We start from the raw sequence: 22329 nt of genomic DNA on the forward strand, positions 1-22329 counted from the left end.
CCTATCTCTTCCGACTCAATACACCGTCTCCCACTACTGTCCTTGATCGGACCTACCCTCGTTCTCGTCATTCTCAGGTTTCTCACATACGCATAAAATGCCTTGGGGTTATCCTTGATCCTATCCGCCAATGATTTTTCATGCCTTCTCTTAGCTCTCCTAATCCCTTTCTTCAGGTCCCTTCTGGCTATCCTGTATCCCTCCACTGCTCTGTCTGAATCCTGTTTCCTCAACCTTATGGAAGCCTCCTTCTTCCTCTTTACCAGACATTCAACCTCTCTCATCAACCAAGGCTCCCTCACACGACCATTTCTTTCCTGCCTGATAGGTAACCTTGACCTTTTTAAAAATTGTTGTTCATAGTTAGACTCACTCTTCCCCCTACCACTTACTCATCTTTGGTGTTATTAGACTTCTCCCCATGTGATTTATTAATAAATTGAAAAGAGGTGTTTTAGTGGTTGTGGATAAAGATACAAAGTAACACAGGGATCCTCTTGTGATGCAGTATTATTGTCCCTCTCCCTGGTCTGGGAGGCCTGGGTTCAAGTCCCACCTGCTCCAGAGGTGTGCAATAATACTTTTGAACATCTTGTTTGAAGAACAGGATAATGAAAAAGTAAAACAGGCAATTAGATACGAATAAAACTTGTTAACTCTGCATGACTGAACTTATGGATTAAAAAAAAAAATTGGACTCCCCAAAGCCTTTTCAGGGAACACCAAAAACGTGATGGAATACATTCCACTTGCCTCATGAGTGTAGTTCTAACAACACAAACTAGAGATCATCCATGAGAAAGCAGCCTGCTTAATTAGCATCATAGCACGTTTTAAGAAGATTTGTAGCTCAGGTTGAGGTTCTGGATATAGGTTTGTTCGGTGAGCTGGAAGGTTCATTTTCAGACGTTTCTTCACCCTACTAGGTAACATCTTCAGTGGGCCTCTGGGCGAAGCACTGCTGATAATTCCTGCTTTCTGTTTATCAACAGTGCTTCACCTGGAGGCCCACTGAAGATGTTATGTGGAAGGATGACAAAACATCTGGAAATGATGAGCATGATGTCCACAAATATTCACATTCTCCCCCACCAACACCCAGTAGGAGCAGAGTGCACCATCCCCAAGATCCACTACAGAAGCTCACCAAGTTTTCTTAAACAATCCATTCCAAACCCATGATCGCTATGATCCAAAAGTTGACAGCCAGCAGCTACATGGGAGCACCACGACCCTGATGTCTCCCTCAAAGCCAATCATTATCCAAGCTTAGAAATACATCACTGCTCCTTTATTATTGCAGGGTCAAAATCCTAACTTTTTGTAATGACACACTCCCTCTACAAAATGGACCATAGAGGCTCGACAGACAGCACACCACCATCTTCTCAACGACAATGCTGGCCCAACCAGATTCACCCACATCCCATGAACACATTTTTTAAAAGTTTGTGTCAGAAAGTTAATTTGGCTGGAATTAAGTCTTATCCTGTTAAAAATTGCAAAGAATTGTCAAGACCCAACTTATTCCGGCATGGTTAGCGTAAATCTATCACATAAGCATTGCATTTTCATGTTCTTCCATGTGTTCCAATGTGGTCTCTTTATTTACTCACAATACAAAATACCTGCATTGTGAAGCATCTGAAGGACAGGTAACTCCACAATTTCATTTGTGGTAACCAAGATAACTTTATAGTTCCAACTTCAGTAACAGTTAAATAAAAGCAAATTACTGCGGATGCTGGAATCTGAAACCAAAAGAGAAAATCTCAGCAGGTCTGGCAGCATCTGTAAGGAGAGAAAAGAGCTGGCTTTTCAAGTCTAACTGACCATTGTCAAAGCTTTGACAAAGGGTCACTTAGACTCGAAACGTCAGCTCTTTTCTCTCCTTACAGATGCTGCCAGACCTGCTGAGATTTTCCAGCATTTTCTCTTTTGGTTTCAGTAACAGTTAATGCTAGCGACTTCACCAGAATGTTTACTACCAAGTACAGATTAACAATATCTGGTAAAGAGTAATAAAATCAAGAGTTAAATGAGTGGCTCAAAGATTGACATGAATTGAATAGAGCATTGGCATGATTAATGGGATAGAAGGGAGTTGCTCTTTAACCATGTTGCTCTTTAACCATGGTTTCACTTTAACCATGTCAAGTTCATTGTCCTGCCAAATCAAATAACAAGGTTAGTTGAGAAAGCTTTAAACCAAATAGAGGGGATACCAAGCAAAAGGATATGCTGGCATTGCAGGGTAGCTAAGTGTACCCAGAGTAGGACATGACTGGACAATGTAGAAACACACATAAAGCAGCTACCAGCACCAAATGTGGAATACAAATGGTAAAAAGGCAAAATTAACAGCTCTTCACTTAAATGGATCTAGTGTTCCTAACAAAATAAATGAAATTATGGCACAAGTAAAAGTTAATGATCCTACAGCCATTACAAGGACATGGTCCCAAGGAGATCAAAGCTGGGAAATAAGCATTCAGGGATACACATAAGTTCGAAAGATCTGACAGGAAAGGAAGGGTGGTGGGATAGCTTTGACAGGACGAGACAGAATCAATATGCCAGCATGAAATGATCTTGGATCAGATGATACAGAATTGACGAGTGAAGTGATTGACAAGAGAGAAAAGACAATGGGAGTAATCTAGAGGCTCCTCTAGATTACTCCCTCTATATGGGATGGAGAGGAATCAGGAGATAAAAGAGCATGTAAAATAATGCAGTACATTAATTACACTGACTTTAATTAATTATGCAGATTGGGAAAACCAAATAGGCAGAGGTAACCCTGAGGAAAAATTCAAAGTGTAGTCAAGACAGTTTCTGAGGACAATGTTGAGGATCCCACCATCAGGAGACCTTTCTCTGATCTGCTTATGTGCAACATACTTCAGAAAACGGCTCATGACTCAACAAAAATATAAACCAGTGAGAAAGAAGGATTCCAGAAAAGGGATAAGCCAAACAAAGAAATTAAAGACAAGAAAAGCCATTCAACAATTTGCAAAGTTTTAAAAGCCAACATTACATTGAGAGCGTGAGCTCCAACTGGTAAGGGGCAGAGAACCTGACACCCACCTCAAGGTCTTTGAACCCGATGTCAACGTTGCACCTGTTTTCAGTGCGTGAGCAGTGCACACTTTGCCTAAGATGTCAAGACAAAGGGTCTCCAACCACGTGTATACACATTCATGCAAGCATCGAGGTGCAATTGCACCTCAGTTCTGGTGTCAACAAACACTGCTTTCTCAAAACATCTCATGACATTTGGCAATTATCTAATATAACATCCTTGTTCGAAAAGGGAATGACAAAGAACAAAAGCAAATGCTAGGCTAGTTTGCTGTTGTGATATTGGTGCAGAGTCAATTACAAAGGATTTAATAGCAGATCATTTAGAAATACATATACAATCTGTGAACATGGCTTCATGAAATAGGATTTACATCTCGAACTTATCACAATTCTTTGAAGGGTTAAAAAGCAGAATAGTTAACTGAGAACTATTTGGCTTTCCACAAGGCTTTTGATAAGGTACCACATGAGGCTTAATAGGATAAGAACCCACGATATTGGGGGTAGTATATTACCATTAATAGGCTGGCTAACAGTGAAACAAAAGTAAAATGCAGCAGATACTCAATATGAATAACAGGAAATAGAGAAACTCAGCTACTTTGTCAGCACACATTACTGAGAGAGATTTTCTCGACACAAGTGCTGGGAACAATTATTTATAATATATATTGACAATTTGAGCAATGAAGTGGCTGTCATAAGTTTGTGGATGTTAAAATCACATGAGGAAGCAAAGTGGTGAAGATGACAGTGTGTGAAGCAATATAGACAGGTTGTATATAAAATCTTGGCAGATGGAATCTAACATGGGGACTCAAGAGCTTGTGCAGTTTGACACGAAGGAGAAGAGCCGAATATCATTTAAATGGAGAAAAAACTATAACAGCAGGATTTGGAGGTCCTTGTGCACAAATTATAAAAACTCCAAACAGAGCACACCACCAGGGATATATTTCCCTCCCCTCCCCTATCAGCGTTCCGAAAAGACCACTCCCTCCGTGACTCCCTCGTCAGGTCCACACCCCCCACCAACCCAACCTCCACTCCCGGCACCTTCCCCTGCAACTGCAAGAAATGCAAAACTTGCGCCCACACCTCCCCCTTCACTTCCCTCAAAGGCCCCAAGGGATACTTCCATATCCGCCACAAATTCACCTGCACCTCCACACACTTCATTTACTGCACCCGCTGCACCCGATGTGGCCTCCTCGATATTGGGGAGACAGGCCGCCTACTTGCGGAACGTTTCAGAGAACACCTCTGGGACACCCGGACCAAACAACCCAACCACCCCGTGGCTCAACACTCCAACAGGCGGGAATCGAACCCGGGTCTCTGGCGCTGCGAGGCAGCAGTGCTAACCACTGTGCCACCGTGCCGCCCATACTGAAGAAAAGTATTCATTCAGTGTCTCCGCAATCTCTTCCGCCTCCACACGCAACTTCCCCCTACTATCCTTGACTGGACCTATTCCTACCCTAGTCATTCTTTTATTCCTAACATACCTATAGAAAGCCTTAGGGTTTTCCCTAATCCTATCTACTAAGGACCTTTCGTGTCCCCTCCTTGCTGCTTTTAAATGGAATACAATGGAATACAATATAAAACGGAGAAGCCTTTCTAAAACTGCAGAAGGTTTATATCTAAAATACTCGTCAGAACACAGCTGAAATACTGAGGCTTTGGTCCCTATATGTCAAGAAATATATATTGGTAATGTGTAATTGGTAATTGGTCAGGGAAAGTTAATTACAGGTATGGAAGATCTTAAGAAAAAGTGAGTCAGTTGGCCCTTGTATTCATTGGTTATCAGGATAATGAGACCTAATTGAAATACAGATTCTTCGGGGACTTGATATGGCTAAGAGAGCTTGTTTTCCCTGGTTAGAGAGTAGAGGACCACAGGACGCACTCTGAGAGTATGGGGTCACAGATTTAAAACAGAGGAGGAGAAATAACTTTCCTTAGAAGGTAACAAATCTGTGGAATTCTTTCTCGCAGAAGAACCAAGAGGTACGCTGAAAGACAGGAAGGTGGATTTAAGGATCAGATCAGTCATGATCTCATTGAATGGCACAGCACAACACAATAAGCTAAACAAACTACTCCTGCTCCCATATCTTAAAAACTTGCAAATGTGTGTCATCGTCTCTTCTGAAGGTTCCCTTGTCATGGGTTCCTGGAGTTTTGGCAGAACGATCTGTAGTTGATTTGTGTACAGATATCTGCTTTCCCCATACCTGACAAAGTGTTAAAATACTTGGACTCAGAAGACAAGAATGTATCCCTGGTTTTGGTGCACTGCACCACTGTGATCAATATCATGGAGGTAAGTTACAGGAATGGAAAAGGTAAATCTTGTTTAAAATTAAACATGGACCCAGGGCAAAGGATGCAAGCTGACAGGACAAAGGTTTAGCACTCACATTGGGACAGGCTTCTTCACACCAGGTAATAGAAGCAAGTCAATCAAGATAGTTCCTCATTAAACAGATGGGAAGAACTAAATTGATGATATTTTAACATTTGGCTCTTTATGACCAACCAAAATTTTCTTGATTCAGAAAATGCCCTCTTGGATTGCAAAATTGACTATTTCATTCCCATTCAGTAGGACAGAAATAAACTAGGAAATAAAGGCCTAATCATCTTAGGGATTGACATCATTGATTTGAAAAGTCACATTGAAGACCGGTTGAATTTTGAGGTCAGCAAGTTTCATCTAAGGTCATTGACTGACATGTTAACTCTCTTTTTCTCTCCACAGGTGAGACAGCACCTGCTGAATGCACACAGATGTCCGGTTTCCATTCAGATTTCCAGCATCACCTATATTTAGCTTTTCTGGTAGCTAAATGTTTATGCAAGCTATTATACAGACTACCAGAAGGCATTCAAAAAATGCCAATGCAGTCTATTAAAAATGTGGCTAAGTGGAATCATATACACCATACGATATTGGCAGGATGTTGGTTAGCAGCTGAGATAACGCATGGATTATGGACATGGACGCAAACTAGGTGACCCACGACGTTTCCCAAAGCCAAACAGGGTTTAGGAGAATCCCAAGAAATTCTATGAATAAATTAAGGACAAAGGCTAACTCGGGAGTGAATAGGGCCACATAACAATCAGCAAGATAACTTATGTGTGGAACCAGAAGAGATGAGTGAGATACGAAATGAGTATTTTAGAACATAGAACATAGAACAATACAGCACAGAACAGGCGCTTCGGCCCACGATGTTGTGCCGAACATTTGTCCTAGCTTAAGCACCCATCCATGTACCTATCCAATTGCCGCTTAAAGGTCACCAAAGATTCTGACTCTACCACTCCCACAGGCAGCGCATTCCATGCCCCCACCACTCTCTGGGTAAAGAACCCACCCCTGACATCTCCCCTATACCTTCCACCCTTTTAAATTTATGTCCCCTTTTGCATCAGCATTTACTGTGGAGAAGGATATCGAAGATAGACAACATGGGGAAATAAATAGCAACATCTTGAAAAGTCCATAAAACCGAGATGGTACTGCTGGATGTCTTAAAATGCACAAAGGTGGATAAGTCAATGGGAGCTGATCAGGAGTAGCCAAGAACTCGATGGGAAGTAAGGAAAGATTCCTGAAGAAGGGCTTATGCCCAAAATGTCGATTCTCCTGCTCCTTGGATGCTGCCTGACCTGCTGCGCTTTTCCAGTAAAACATTTTTCAGCAAGGGAAGATATTCCTGGGCCCATGCTGAGATATTTCTATCATTGATAGCCACAAATGGGGTACCTGAAGACTGGACCTGGGCTAAAGTTGTGTCACTATTTAAGAAAAGTGGTAAGGAAAAGCCTGGAAACCAGATACCGGTGAGCTCGATATCAGTGGTGGGCAAGTTGTTGGAGGGAATCCTGAAGGACAGGATGTACACATATTTGGAAAGGCAAGGACTGATTAGGGATAGTCAACATAGTTTTGTGTATGGGAAATAGTATCCCATTAATTTGATTTGAGCTTTTTGAAGTAGCAAAGTGGATTGATAAGGGCAGAGCTGTGGATGTGATCGACGTAGACTTCAGTAAGGTGTTCGACAAGGTTCCTCATAGTAGACAGGTTAGATCACACTGAATAGAAGGAGAACTATTTGAATACAGAACTGGCTCAAAAGGTAGGAGACAGAGGGTGACAATGGAAGGTTGCTTTACAGACTGGAGGCCTGACACCAGCAGCATGCAACAAGTATTGGTGCTGGATTCACTGCTTTTTGTCATCTACATAAATTATTTGGATACGAACATAAGTAGTATGTTTCGTAAGTTTGTAGATGATACTAGAATTGAAGGTGTAGTGGACAGTGAAAGTGGTGATCTCAGAGTACAATGGGATCTTGATTAGATGGGCCAGTGGGTTGGGTGGCAGATGGAGTTCAATGCAGATATATGTGAGGTGCTGTAAATCAGGGCAGGACTTGTACACTAAATGGTAAGGTCCTGGGGAGTGTTGAACAGAGACCTTGAAGTGCCAGTTCATAGTTCCGTGAAAGTGGAGTTGCAGGTCCATAGGAGAGTGAGGGCGGCATTCGATATACTTGCCTTTATTGGCCAGTGCATGGAGTGTTAGAGTTGGGAGGTCATGTTGCAGATGCACAGGACATTGGTTAGGCCACTGTTGGCGTATTGCATGCAATTCTGTCTCCTTACTTTTGGAAGGATGTTGTGAAACTTGAAAGGGTTCAGAAAAGATTTACAAGGATGTTGCCAGGGTTGGAGGGTTTGAGCTTCAGGGAGAGGCTAAATCGGCTGGGGCTGTTTTCCTTGGAGCGTCGGAGCCTGAGGAGTGACCTTATAGAGATTGATAAAATCATCAGGGGCATGGATAGGGTAAACAGACTGGGTCTTTTCCCCAGGATGGGGAGTCTAGAACTAGAGGGTTTAAGGCGAGAGGGGAAAGATATAAAAGGGACCCGTAATGGGCAACTTTTTCATGCAGAGGGTAGTGCACGTCTGCAACGAGTTGCCAGAGTAAGTGCTGGAGGCTGGTACAGTTACCACATTTAAAAGGCATCGGGATGGGTATATGATTAGGAAGGGTTTAGAGGGACATGGCACAAGTACTGGCAAATGGAACTAAATTTATCTAGGATTTCTGGTTGGACCGAAGGGTCTGTTTCCTTGGTGAAAATATATCTATGACTCTTTGACCTGTACTTTGACTTCAAACTTTTCCTTGTATTTCAAAGTGACTTGATTCAGCCATCTTCGTTTCATAAAAACACTACATTGAGACAATACAGTAAACATATAGAGATGAGCAGATAGATGGGAAAGGTTTTCGACACATTAAGTGAATGGACAATTTTGTAGCACACTGATGTTAATGTGGGGAATGAACTGTCAACCAAAAAAGAAATTACTTTTCAAATGATTAGATGCTAAGAACTGCAGAGCAAATGGAGATTTAGCATCCCAAGTACTGCAACCGTGAAAATTTAATGGGCAGATACACAAAATTATTTAAAAAGATCATGAAATGCTGCAGGAAATTGGAAGGAAAGCGCGAGTCGCAGTTGCGCAACTCTTGTTTACTATACTGAATTTCATTGTGAGAACTGTACCTTAAGCAAGAGTACTGGTACTGGTCTTGGAGGGTGCACATTACAGATGATTCACCAAAATGACACCGGGGCTTGGTGTCATTGGTTACATGTGCACAAATGAAATCTGATTGTTATAGGGTGTCTAATTTTCACGTGTAAGGTGACTCACAGATTGATAAGGTGGATCAAGGAAAACTAAATTCCCCTGATGGGTGGGTTCAGAAAAAGGGGCATTACCTTAAAAATTAGCATTTGGCAATTTAGGAGTCATCTTTCATAGGATGAAGGAAATCTGTGACTTCCTCCCCAAAAAACACTGTAGAATCAATGTCAATACTGTAATTAAATTGACATTTGTTTGATTAAGGGCTTCAGGGCTATGAAACTTAAAATGCTGTTGCTAACCAGTGATGATCCAATTCAACCTGCTACTTGTTTAAAAACCAAATGGCCTAATCTTACTTCCTAATCGAAAGATGATTGGGTCCCTTGTCTGCCCAACCCCACATGAATTTATTTCAGTGGATCAATAAACCTGATCAATAAAAAGAGTCTTGCAGCTTTTGTTTTTGCTTCTAACAAAAAGAATGAGATTACTGAAATAAAAAAAAATTGAAGCTTTTAGGTTTTGCACTTATCAGGACAAATTGCAAGAAAAGCCACCAGAGGAGAAAACAAACATTTACGCAATATGATTGGCAAGTGTCCTCTTTTTGCCTTTTTTCAGCATGACTCAAGTTCTATACTTCCAAACAACTATCTGAAACAAAATAATGTGTGTTCAGGGCAGGAAACAAAAAGCAGTACAGTATATTGGCAAATGCAGAATTTTAACCAATTTTCATGTTGGTGAAAACTGAATTAAATGAGCACATACTAAAAGTAGCAGAACTAACATTCCTCTTTTAAAGAAAATCAGAAACTGAAAACTTTTACACTCCACTCAAAAGTTGGAAAGAGTAAAAAAAATGCCTAGAACTTGTGATGGATGTTAACATATTTGAAACATTAATTTCATTTTTTTTCTTGACAGGAGATACAGCTCAGCATTTCAGATTTTCAACATCTACTGTATTTTGCTTTGTACTTATATAAAGTCTCCTCACATTGCTGGATATGCCCAAAGACCAAATTCGGAATTACATTTGAAGCAGTCATATTGTTTTCATGCTTGAAGGGGGTAGGCCAGCTTGTTTATCAGAAAACATCTCTGTTCCTGTTCTAACAGTGCCACAGGATCCTTTTCTCACACCCCAGCACAGCACATTAAGCACCAGCCTGACATCCCATTGACAAGACAACAGCTCTGGTAAAAACAATGACTGCAGATGCTGGAAACCAGATTCTGGATCAGTGGTGCTGGAAGAGCACAGCAATTCAGGCAGCATCCGAAGACAGGCAAAATCGACGTTTCGGGCAAAAGCCCTTCATCAGGAATAAAAGGAAATTCCTTTTATTCCTGATGAAGGGCTTTTGCCCGAAACGTCGATTTTGCCTGTCTTCGGATGCTGCCTGAATTGCTGTGCTCTTCCAGCACCACTGATCCAAGACAACAGCTCTGACAAAGCACCAGTGAATTTACACAGAGTGAATTTATACTTCAGATCACCAAGTCCAGACTTGAACTGACCAGTTTACTGAGGTCAGACAGCATCAACAGAACCAATGTGATGTTCAACAGGCCAGTGAGCATGTGCAGTTAGTACATAGGATGGTGCTGACAAAAACAATCCAGACTAATGCTAAGCGCTTGCGCCAAATACCCATCTGGAAATTCTTCCAGTCAGAAACAAAAAAAATTCTTTGTCCACTATTCAAACACTTCTACAGGATAGGCTCTGGTGCTGCAAACACTAAACTTCAAAATATCTTGTTCAAAGAATAAAAAAGACGTATGAGATCAGTTCGCTGCAATACATTGCTCCCAAGAGTTTCCCCGTTACGTGAGAAATATCTTGATCTGAAGCAAATTTATTCCAACAATTGGGTTTTGTGCTTGGACCAATTCTTGTCTCTAACAACGTGGATCGTATAGATCATTACCAAGCTCAGCCAAATGAAGTAACATTGATATTTAAGCCAGTAGACTCCACTCTGCAATCCATCTGTACAGTGGTTTCACACTTGACTCCAATACACATGACATCTCGAGCAATCATTTCTTTTTGCAATCACATGATTAACTTCAGTATAATCCAGGGTTCTTTGCTTGGCACACAGGCCTTCAAACTGCTTATCATGTGCAGTCAGTTTCCACATGTGTGCAAGTATTTCTACCAGAGCAATTCTCTGATGCCAACTAAGTGATGAACAGCCCACAAGTTTTTTCTAACTCTTCATCTACAATTGAGTTTTCATGCTTTCGTACATGAGATGTTTCAGGATATCTATTAACACTGAAGAGGCTATCCAAACACTGTCAAGCATCAGTCGCCTGGTAGCAACTTTTTAAATTCAGAACTTCAAATTTTTCACTGCTTCCAGCACAGAGTTGCAGCGATTAGTGATCCACCCTCAATGTTCTGCTCGAAGTTCCCCCGACAAGCCAAGAAGCAAAAAGATCAGCATGGCAGAACTGAAGAATAGTCTGGGAATTTTACCACGTAACAAATCCTGATGACAAAACTGATTAAAATGCAGGTGGAGTCCCTTAAGATTGCAACAAGCAGGTTAACATGTTTTTATTTGCAACACATAAAAGCTGTCATGTTGCGCAAATGCTGCACTTCAGAGAACTCAAATCTTCTGAAATCTATAACTCACTCAACGTAAATAATAATTTCTTCGTCCCAACTACTCTAATGTTCTATGATTACAATGCATCAACTAAGGCCTCAAACTGGCATTATATGTGGAATCCTTTTAAGCCTCAAGCAACATCAACTTAAAAAAAGCAAGATTCCAGGTTGGTGCATGCTGTATCTGAGACCTTCAGGGCAATTTTGCTGCCACTTTTGACTAAAGCTCAAAAATAATCTGTGTACTGTGAAACGTGTTCAGACATTGAAGACATCAAAACATGAGATAGAGAAGATTTGGTTTTCCTGTCCTCCGCTCTTTAGCAAAGGCCTTTGATAAGGTTCCACATGATCGACTGGCTAATAAAGTTAGATCACACAGGATTATGGGAGAGGTTGCCAACTGGATACAAATTTCACTTGACAGTGGAAGACGGAGGGTGGCTTTCCAGTCTGACCAGTGATGTACTGCAAGCATTAGTGATGGGTCCACCGTTATTTCCCATTTATTTAAAGGATTTGGATGACAATGTCGAAGGAATGGTTAGCAAGTTTGCAGAGACACCAATATTGGTGGTATAGTGGACAGTGAAGGTTATCTCAGAACAACAAAATCTCCATCAGCTGTGCAAATGGGTGGCAAATGGAGTTTAATTTGGATAAATGCAAGGTGTTGCACTTTGGGAAGTCGAATATGGGCAAGCCTTACACAGTTAATGGTAGGGCCCTGGAGAGTGTTGAGGAACAGAGACTCAGAGGTTTACGTACATAGTTCTTTGGAAGTGGTGTCTTAGATGGACAGGCTGGAGGCAGCAGCATTTGGTACGCTTGCCTTCATTGGTCAGAGTATTGAGCATACTAGTTAGAATTGTATAGGATGTAGTTTAGGCCACTTTTGGAGTACTGTGTAGAGTTTTGGTTGCCCTGATTTCAGAAGAAAATCATTAATTTGGCAAGGGTGCAGAAAAGATTCACAGGGGTGTTACCAGGACTGGCAGCTTTGAGTCATAAGGAGGCGCTGGATAGACTGGGACTTTTCTTACTGGAGCGTAGGAGGTTGAGGGGTTGACGTTATTAAGGTTTATAAAATCAACACGGGCTTAGATAAGGTTAATAGCAAAAGTCTTTTCACTAGAGTCGGGGAGTTCAAAACTAGAGGGCACATTTTTAAGGTGAGAGGAGGAAAATTAAGAAAGGACCGGAGGGCAACTTTTTCACAGAGGGTAGGTCCTATGTGGAATGAACTGCCAAAGGAAATGGTAGATACAGATACAGTTATAACATTTAAAAGACATATGGACAGGTACATGAATAGGAAAGGTTAAGGGATATGGGCCACATTCTAGCAAGTGGGACTACTTCAGTTTGGGAAACCTGGTGGGAATGGATGAATTGTACCAAAGGGTCTGTTGCCATGCTGCACGATTATAACTCTCAATGGACAGTATCAATATAAAAGAAACAAATCTCACATGTGAACTTACCTCCTCTTAGATGGACAATTCATTGATGCATGAATTATCACTAGGCTAACTCTACATTGTGACTATTCCAACTAACTGATATATGAATACTGTTTCATACCAAACATTCAGCAGAACACTGATGGTTAAAAATTCTCCACATTTTCATCATGGTTTTTTTTTGTCCGAGACCTGTACTATCAGTAGAACACTTGGCATTTTGGGTAGTCACCCAAGGTGGGAATTAAATCCAGGTCTCTTGCACTGTGAAACAGTCTTAACCACTGTGCCAATGATTAGATTTTTAAATTTCAAAATCAAGATTTTTTTTTCTGATTCCCAAGTATGAAGGGAAAAGGCAGACGTTGTTAGGTCAAAACTAGAGGGCACATTTTTAAGGTGCCATGCTCCAATTGAATGGCAGAACAGGATGAAAGGCCCTGACCCCATTCTGGTGAATCCAAAAGAAAACTGGAAATGTTAAACTACATTAAAAGGGTTAATTCCAAATGAAATACAGGGCTATCAAAACATTAAGGTGGACCCCAAAATACTTCACATTTCTAACTCAGCTGGGAATACTGCCACTGGGATCTCAACCACATGAAGAGTTGAAATGTGTATTTTTTTTCTGTTAGGTTCCTTGCAGCCTCTGCTCGTGGAGGCATTACACTCTTTTGGCCTCCACAGATGTGTGATAACAAAGCAGATTCTTTCTCTGCTCCACTGATGCAACAATGATGCTTGATGAGTCTAACTAAGACATTGAACAGTTACTGACTTATGCATCATCGCTGCTGCCAGGATGGCTGTTAAAAGCCAGTTGATTTTCTTGAAACAGATCTGGCACCAAAATTAAGTGTGGTCAACATTGCAAGGTTATATCTCGTCCTACACAATAAACAGACCATTAAGCAAAATAAACTGCTCATCACCCAAGCAAAATAGCAATGTCTCTCATGTACTAAATATACCCACAACAGATTTTGCACCTAACCTTTTTTAACCACAATACTACTGGAACTTAACATGCTTCCCAGATTAACTCTGAAGCAAGCAGACAGTGGAGCAATAGACAAATGTCAAATCAATTCACGCATGATTACAGCCTTCACTAGGACATTAACCCAAGAAATTCCCTCAAAATTGCAGAAGCTACTGAAAATCAATTTGGGGAAAAAAATTACTATTTGTACTGGGGTCACTCAGGTTCAATTATTAGTCAGTGGACATCGTTGGAATGCTACAAACCACCCATAATCCCTTTTCGCAAAAATAGGGAAAGTAAAATAAATAACCTGAAGTGTCACTCCAGTGACTCCTTTTGAAACATCTGAGGCTCAGGAAGAAGTTAAATATGAAGCAGAATAGCACATTTAATGTATGCTCAAACATACTTGGAAGATTGGTTAGCAGCACAAGTATTGACAGGTCTGGAGGCATAACTCAGCAGGTGCAGTAACTTCAGATGCAGAAGGGAAAGCAGGAAACTGAAGTTAAACAATCAATTCTAAATGTTCAAGCTAGCTAGGTGGACAGTAAGAATGCACTGAGATTACTGCTCAACAAAGCAGTAAGCACATTTATTAGGCTGTGTATATTTCAAAGTTATTCAAAAGAAAACACACAATTAACGATGCTAATATAGAAAGAAATATTTAATTGTGTTTCCTTGCATGTTTCTAGCCCTCCAAAGCTGGATATTTTCTCAAATCAGTTAAGTACAGTGAATGGGTGGATGTTCCAGTGCACAGTCCATTGCATGATTTGTAAATAGTAAGATGGGGATTTTACAAAAACCTTTGGTTATAAGGCCAGAAAACCTATTTAAAGTGATATGTCAAAATGTATCTTATTTCTCATTAGACTATAATTTCAAAGACTCTGTCTTAATCTACCAAAACATTCAAAACTTTCAACTAAATTCAAATATTGACTACCATTTGCATATACAACTGGAAGCACAGACCTCCACTGAGACAGGTACACTCCGAATCCTGGTCAAAGCGACCATGCTTCCTCGCATGATGGTCAATCACAAAGCTCAGAGTTATGATGTCGTAATTGAGCATTCATATATGCATATTTATTCTCAGCACCATGCAGTGAATTATGGTAAGAAACCCTGGTTCACACTGCTACCCTTAGTTCTGCTTCCCTCGCTCCAGACCAGGGCTTTAAGGACAGTTGTTCCAGCTCCTTAATCTGAAATTGTCCATTTTGGCAGGAAGAAAAAAGGAACATGTTATCTATATGGTAAGAGATCAGAGATTGATGGAACTGAGTGCCCTAGTGCACAAATAACAGAAAGTATGATAGACAGCAAATAATTTAGAAAGCGAAGTGAATGTGTTTTTTTATTGAGAGGAAGAGAGTACAAAAGTAAAAGATTATGCTTCTGTTGGACAGGGTATTGGTGAGACCATATGACTTGTTTCTTTAACTGAAGAAGAATCTAAATATTTTTACAATTATTTTAGAAAGGGTTTACCACACTCGGAATGAAGCAGGCAGGTTATCTTAGGAATAAAGGTTGGATAGACCAGGCCTGTACCCACTCAGAATAATAAGAGGTGACTTGCTTGAAGCATGCATGAAGTCAAAACCCCTTAATATTACATGTGGAAAGGATGCTCGCGCGTGAGTCTAGAACTAGGGGTCGCTGCCCATTTAAGACTGAAGTGAAGAAAAATCTTTGAGGTTCATGAATCCTCAGGTTTCTGTTTCTCACTGATGTAAGCAGAGTCCTTGAATACTACAGCAGAGTTTCTTGCTAAACAAAGATGGAAGGTTATTGAAGTTAATGAGAATCTGGAGTATCACATCAGCCATGATGCTATCACGTGGCAGAAATGGGTCAAGCAATTGAGTCTCCGAATCCGGCACCGAATTCATACACAACATCGGAACAAATGAAACACAAATACGTCATTATTATGGGATTGGGTCTTTGTGATTAATGGTGTTTGTGATAACAAGTGCAGACGACCAATTTATAGATTTATATTAAATGGTACGGGTTCAGTGTACCTTAAAACAAAAAACAGCTCTGATTAACGTTGATCGACAAAATTAATTCATCTATCTTAGTTGGACCAACAAGGAATTTGTTGAAATATCACCCCAACAGAAGGACCAGTCAAGCTAAGCTCAATGTTCAAATCCAGGATTCCATTAATGTGTCTCACCATGTGACAAACAGTCAGTGCGAAACCAACATACAGACTCAGCAAGTTCTGCTGAACACTTCAGATCACATTGACAAGGGATCTCAGATCAAGTACCTTCTTTGAACTAATTTGTGGAATCAGTTTGGTGTGCTTCAAAAATGGCATCACCTTTTGGTGGGGAAATGATGTATTTCATCTCCTGTTCCACCTTGGAGGTGAATTACAACCACTCGGATCAAATATGACAACATTGCATCATAGCAAAAGGTCTCAGCAGAAGTGAGATAAAATAAGTGAGGCAAAAATTTATCTGGGCAGCATCCCCTTCATGACGACACACGAGAATAAATTTTGCATAACATACACAGCAAGAACATTCTCCGCCACCATAACACTGCATTTGCAAAATAATCATTCTGATTAGATTTTGCAATCCACAAAGCCAATTAACTTTACTGTTGCTGTGCATAGGTTGGTCATTCCTCGATGACAATTACTAGATAGCACCATGTTTATTCAGTTAACCAAGGGTGTCAACAGGTCCTACCCTACATGAGATTTCTGAAGTGTTAGCTTGCAACTTTAGTGAGTATTTTGTTTTCTAAACTGAAGTATTAAACAACAATTTACAGCTCCATGGAAATTGGACAGCAACCATTCAACGTGGGCCATGAGCACAAGGTACAGGTATAAACACAGCTGTGTTAACATTTTTCTTTTAAAATATAGGCAATATGATGTTTTTATTCCTCAATAGTAACCCCCATTTCCTCCAACCTCTTGTGCAAGCCCAGCATTTACTAGAATTTCAAACAAAATTTAATAATTACTCTTCCTTCTATCATTGACATAATAAAACTCTTAGAAAAATTCTACACAATTTGTATTGTATTTTACAATTTGTTTAGACCAACCTCTCTGTTTCCCATTTTACACTAAAAGTTGATACACAAATCTCATGCCTGAATTGCTGCTTCAAAGCTCATTGGTATATTTGATGATTTTCTTAAAAAAAAAATCAAACTTACAATTCCATACGTTATTCTCCTCAAATTAAACTTGATAAATCCTAACTTCAGTCAGCCTTTACAGTCACCAAGATATAAAATATTAAAGACAGAAGAACGAATAATCTGCTTGAGAAGTACTTGCTCATATTTTAAGGGCAAAAATATTGGTACTGACTCCCAGATGAATAAATAATAACCATCATATCTTGTGCTCGTTTCTATAAACTCCTCCCAACTGTTAACAATGAAGCAACATTTAAGACGAAATGTTGGCCTGTTCCATACCTACTTGATCCTAAGTAAAAATAGATTAACACTTCAAGCAAAGTTAAGACATACTGCCTATCCTTAAACATACTTGCAAAAGGAGCGAATGAACTTTTGGTTTAAAAAAAAATTGAGAGGCGTTGCAAATTCACAATCCCAGAGGTTGTACAAAAGAGAAATAAAAATTGCGCTTTGGAGAAGGAAGGACAACCCTTTCCCGGACATATCCTGAAACGGTTGAGGTTAAGGAACAGCACACGAATCTCTCTCCTCTCACCACATTCAAAACAATTGCAACTCTCTAATGTTGAGAAGACAGGCTTTCTCTCAGGCCGGCCGGCGGGCCTGCCCGCCTGCTCTCCCCCAAACCTTTGCCGGTGAAATGCCCGGCGTGGTGTCGCTCCCCGGTGATGCTGGAGGAGGATTGGGGGTGGGGGGTGGGTGAAGAGACAGGCCGCACCGGCCTGGATGTACCGCTAAAGCCTCCGGGTAGCAGTAAGCAGCTGAGGTGCCAGGATCCCCTAGTCTCTCTCCCTCTCAGCCCTCACCGACTCACAGTTCAAACTCAGCAGGAGCTCCCAACGCTCTTGTCCTTTCCCTGGAACCGTCTACTGGCCTTAGTTTTCCGGAAAGGGGGTTTGATTTTCCTTGTTTCTTCCCCACCCTTTCCTCTGTCCGTCTTCTTTAGTCGGAATAGCTCCCTCTGCTCCTCTATTGCGGATAATTTGATATATAATTATATATCTCCGGCGCTGCTCCAATTTACACACTAGCCACCATCTTTTTTTCTCCTCTCCCTTAGGAAACTCGGGACGGAGTCTGCGCAGGAAAGCAGCTGCGCATGCGCTGCTCCTTCCACCGGCAACCGTTACCCTTTCACTCGGAGTCCCGCCCCCGGGATCGCCGTTCGCGGTGTACTATAGGGGATGTAGTCTATCTCGGCTCAGGGTCAAGCACATTTCCCAGAAGCCCGCCCAAACGGCCGGTTCCCGAGCCTTTTTTCAAACATCTATACCCGACAGTTTTTTTTTCCCGTCTCAAAACCAATATTTCTTCGAAGCAATCGTGAAACGCATTTTTTTTCCCTAAAAGGGCAACCCTTAGAAATTTGATGTGATATTCTAAATAAGTGAAGGGAGGCGGTGTTGGGGGTTATTTCCGGCGATGGGGCATGGGGCATGCTGGGGCTTGTAGTCTGGAATTGTGCGGACTGTCACGTGTCCTCCCGCGGCCGGCAGATCTGGGGGGACGGGGACGTGGCCGTTGACTCGAGAGTTAACGGGCGCCCTGTCGATCGCCGTGTGCGGGCACGGTCGAGCTGTTTGGCGGGAAGGACACCCTCCCTTCTCCCAAAAGACAACTCGGGGGTTTTCGGTTCCGGTTCCTCTCCAAGATGGCGGCCAGGACCATGGCGGTAAATTCAGGTTAGTGAGTAAAGATGGTGAAAAATAAACACAATCCTCCGCGTCCGCCCGTCCCGCACAGCACCCCACAGCGGGGGGAGACTTCTCAACCCTCTGATCCTAACACTGAATCGGGGGGATGAGTCATGAGCTCACTACAATCATTCGGCCATTGGCCGCGTTTGTTCATCTTCCAAAAGGAGACAAGAACTTAGCGGGAGCAGTGGGCGGGGGAGAGAGGGGAAGCAAGAAAGGTGTGGGACAGACTGCCTGATCGGGGAAGGGGTGTGTGGATGTGATGAGTGCAAGGTAAAGAGTGAGTGGGATCCATTAGGGGATGGGTGATGATTAGGGAGTGGTGTGGAGATGGTGGCCTTACTTGGTGGTGTCCGTGTGGTGCAGGGAGACAGTAGCCAGGTGGTGGGATGGGGGTGGGCAAGTATTTGCAGATATATTTTATTTTATTCCAAAAGTGCACAATCTGTAGGCAGTTAGTCCATGTGACAATTTATAAATTCCTACTTTGCAAAAAGAACCAGTCGGACTCAAGGTTGGGATACAGACAGACTCTAACCTCACACCTTTGCACTGTCTGAGCTGAGATGTCACTTTTTTTAATGCTGGTAGAACCTTATGTTACTTGAAAGACATTCTGCGATTTACATATTAATCAATCAAAGCCTGTATCCCCATTCTAAGTGAAAAAAGACAACAGGAACCTAGGTTTGTTCAGTACATCACATTGGTTGTATTACGCTTTGATCTTTTATCATAAATTGTGTCCTATGATGCTGTTCCACGAGCTACCTGACGAAGGAGCAGCACTCTGAAAATTTATACTTTTAAATAAACCTGTTGGACTATAATCTGGTGTTGAAAGGTCATTAATGTATAATGCGAATAATGTAGTCCCAACACTAATTTGTCGACCTTCAGAACTTCCATGTTCCCCTGCAGCTTTTCCTTAGTGTAGCCACTACATTCACCTCTGCCCTAACTCTGTTGAAGTTCTGGTATGCTACTGGTGTCTTCAATTGTTCAGAATTCTTCAAATCTGTTCAGTTTGTCCACCATTTCTTTATTTCCTGTTACTACTTTAGCCCTCATTTTCCAATGGTCTAATATCCACTCTTGCATCTCTTATGTTACAGCGATACAAGAAAAAGTTTCTGCAATTTTCTATTGTTAGTAGCTAGCTTACTGTCCTATTTCATCTTCTGTCTGCACCCCCCGCTTTTTTTTTAGTTATCCTCAGCTGGTTTTTCAAAGGCGTCACAATCCTGTGGTTTCCCACTAATCCTCACCGCTTTGTGTACTTTTTATTTTGCTTTCCTTGTCAGCCATGGTTGCCTATTCCATACCTTCCCAAATTATCCCCAAACTCCCAGGCTTGACTTCCAATCAAGTCTGGCCAGCTTCTTCTTCTTCCTTACATCTGATTCCAGATTTTCCCCCTCAAACTGCAAGGTGAATTCAATCATATTATGGTCACTGCCCCCAAGGGTTCCTTCATCTTAACTCCAAACTCCCAGGCTTGACTTCCAATCAAGTCTGGCCAGCTTCTTCAATTGTAATATCCTTACATCTGATTCCAGATTTTCCCCCTCAAACTGCAAGGTGAATTCAATCATATTATGGTCACTGCCCCCAAGGGTTCCTTCATCTTAACTTCCTAGTCAAGTGTGCGTCATTACACATCACCATATGCAGAATTGTCTGTTCCGTTGTGGGCTGTACCACAAACTACTCCAAAAACATCTCCAAAATGTTTGACAAATTTCTTTCCTTGTGATCTGCTACCAACCAGATTTTCCCAGTCCACCTACATATTGAAGTCCCCCAGAATTATTGGAACAGTGCCTTTTCTATCTCCTGATTTATTTTCTGCCCCATATCCTGACCACTGTTAAGAGGCCTGTACATAACTCCTATCAGTGCTTTGTTCCATTGCAGCTCAAAAGCTCTATCCACACAGATTCTACGCCTTCTGACTCGTATCACTTCTCGAAATCAATTTAAATTCATACTACCAAAGCAACCTCTTCCCAATGGCCTCCATTTGAAAGGATGTGTATACTTGGAAATTTAGTTACCGGTCCTGATTCCCCCTTGCATGCACGTGATACCCACAATTTCGTTGACATGCTCCTGTCCCTGACCACTGACCAAACTCAAGGCTGTTAATCTAAGGTGTGTGACTGCTGCCTGAAACATGGTATCCAGGTAACTCACTTCCTCTCTGATATGTGGTAGTATTGGAAGCTCTGATTCCAGCTCATCAACTCTGACTCAGAGTTCCTCAAGCATCCCACACTTGGTGCAGCTGTGGTCATGATGAGCCTGCTCCCACATCATATAAGCACATCACATCACCTGGTCCTGCACCTCTAATTTATTTACTTTGTTCTTAATTTGCTATTCCAAAGTTTTGTCTTGTAGTTTGTAGCCTGTAAGTATTTCCTCTCTTTATCTTCAATCTGAAAGTAACCTGTAACAGATAGTCAAATTAGTAGCTATCACCAACCAATCAACTTAATGTTTACCTTTGCTGTCACTCTTTTCTGCTGGGTCCTGATCTTGAGCTTCAATTCATCCTGTTCTATTGCCACGTTGCCTGCAAATTCCCCAAACTACGTACGTACTCAGGTTGAGTCTCACTCTGGATGTGATCTTTCCTTCCTGAATATGTGAAGCCTACTGAGAAAGGATGAATGATTTGGAGAATGGTGGAGGGAGACTTGGGTGGGGGATGGATGGGTGATGAGGAGTGGGGTGGAGAAGGAGTTGGCAAGGGGGAATGGAGAGCCATGGGGAAGAGGAAGAAATGCGAACAAAAAGTCTCGGTAGAGAGTAAAATATATCACTAAGTTCAGGGAAAGAATGAAGAGAATTCACCATTGGAGGGCTTGTCATAAATTAATAAACAGACAAATATGCCAAGAGCATATTGTTTTTGAGTTTAAGTATTGGTCATGAAGTGCATCAATCACTTGGTAATTGAGTAAATGTTCTAGGAGAAAGTGAGGACTGCAGATGCTGGAGATCAGAGCTGAAAATGTGTTGCTGGAAAAGCGCAGCAGGTCAGGCAACATCCAAGGAGCAGGAGAATCGACATTTCCTGAAGAAGGGCTCATGCCCGAAATGTCAATTCTCCTGTGCCTTGGATGCTGCCTGACCTGCTGCGCTTTTCCAGCAACACATTTTCAGCAATTGAGTAAATGTGCCATGGATGAATGGGCACATATTTCTGAGAGCAGAAAAAGTTACAAATATATCCTTTCACTTGCCTACTTAAGTCTTCAGTAGTACATATCACTGACATTTTGAGCGTTGTCATGAAACATGACTAACATATATTTTTAAAACTTTGTTTTAATGGGGAAATGTGAACCACAAAGGGCCTTAGGAGACCTTAGAGTCATAGAGATGTACAGCATGGAAACAGACCCTTCGGTCCAACCCATCCATGCCAACCAGATATCCCAACCCAATCTAGTCCCACCTGCCAGCACCTGGCCCATATCCCTCCAAACCCCTCCTATTAATATACCCATCCAAATGCCTCTTAAATGTTGCTATTGTACCAGCCTCCACCACTTC

General features: G+C 41.6%; 2 protein-coding genes across 8 annotated transcripts in view; one reads left to right on the top strand and one right to left on the bottom strand.

Annotated features, from left to right (window-relative positions):
* cnot4b (CCR4-NOT transcription complex, subunit 4b) overlaps positions 1-18211 on the bottom strand; it is a 177174-nt gene extending 158963 nt beyond the window's left edge. For 2 of the 7 annotated variants that reach the window (XM_043708936.1, XM_043708935.1), the window contains exon 1: positions 17883-18208. The gene's annotated coding sequence lies outside the window, so the exon portion shown is untranslated. Of the gene's footprint in view, positions 1-17882 lie in introns of all 7 variants that reach the window. The other 5 variants (XM_043708930.1, XM_043708934.1, XM_043708937.1 and 2 more) reach the window with 5 other exon arrangements.
* Positions 18212-18531: 320 nt separating this feature from the next.
* The window catches only part of nup205 (nucleoporin 205), a 109399-nt gene continuing 105601 nt past the window's right edge, over positions 18532-22329 (top strand). The window contains exon 1 of the mRNA XM_043708929.1: positions 18532-18750. Coding sequence (XP_043564864.1) covers positions 18720-18750 — 31 coding nt within the window. The 5' untranslated portion in view covers positions 18532-18719. The remainder of the gene's footprint in view (positions 18751-22329) is intronic.

This window comes from Chiloscyllium plagiosum, chromosome 19 (genome assembly GCF_004010195.1).
Source record: "Chiloscyllium plagiosum isolate BGI_BamShark_2017 chromosome 19, ASM401019v2, whole genome shotgun sequence".
NCBI lineage: Eukaryota > Metazoa > Chordata > Chondrichthyes > Orectolobiformes > Hemiscylliidae > Chiloscyllium > Chiloscyllium plagiosum.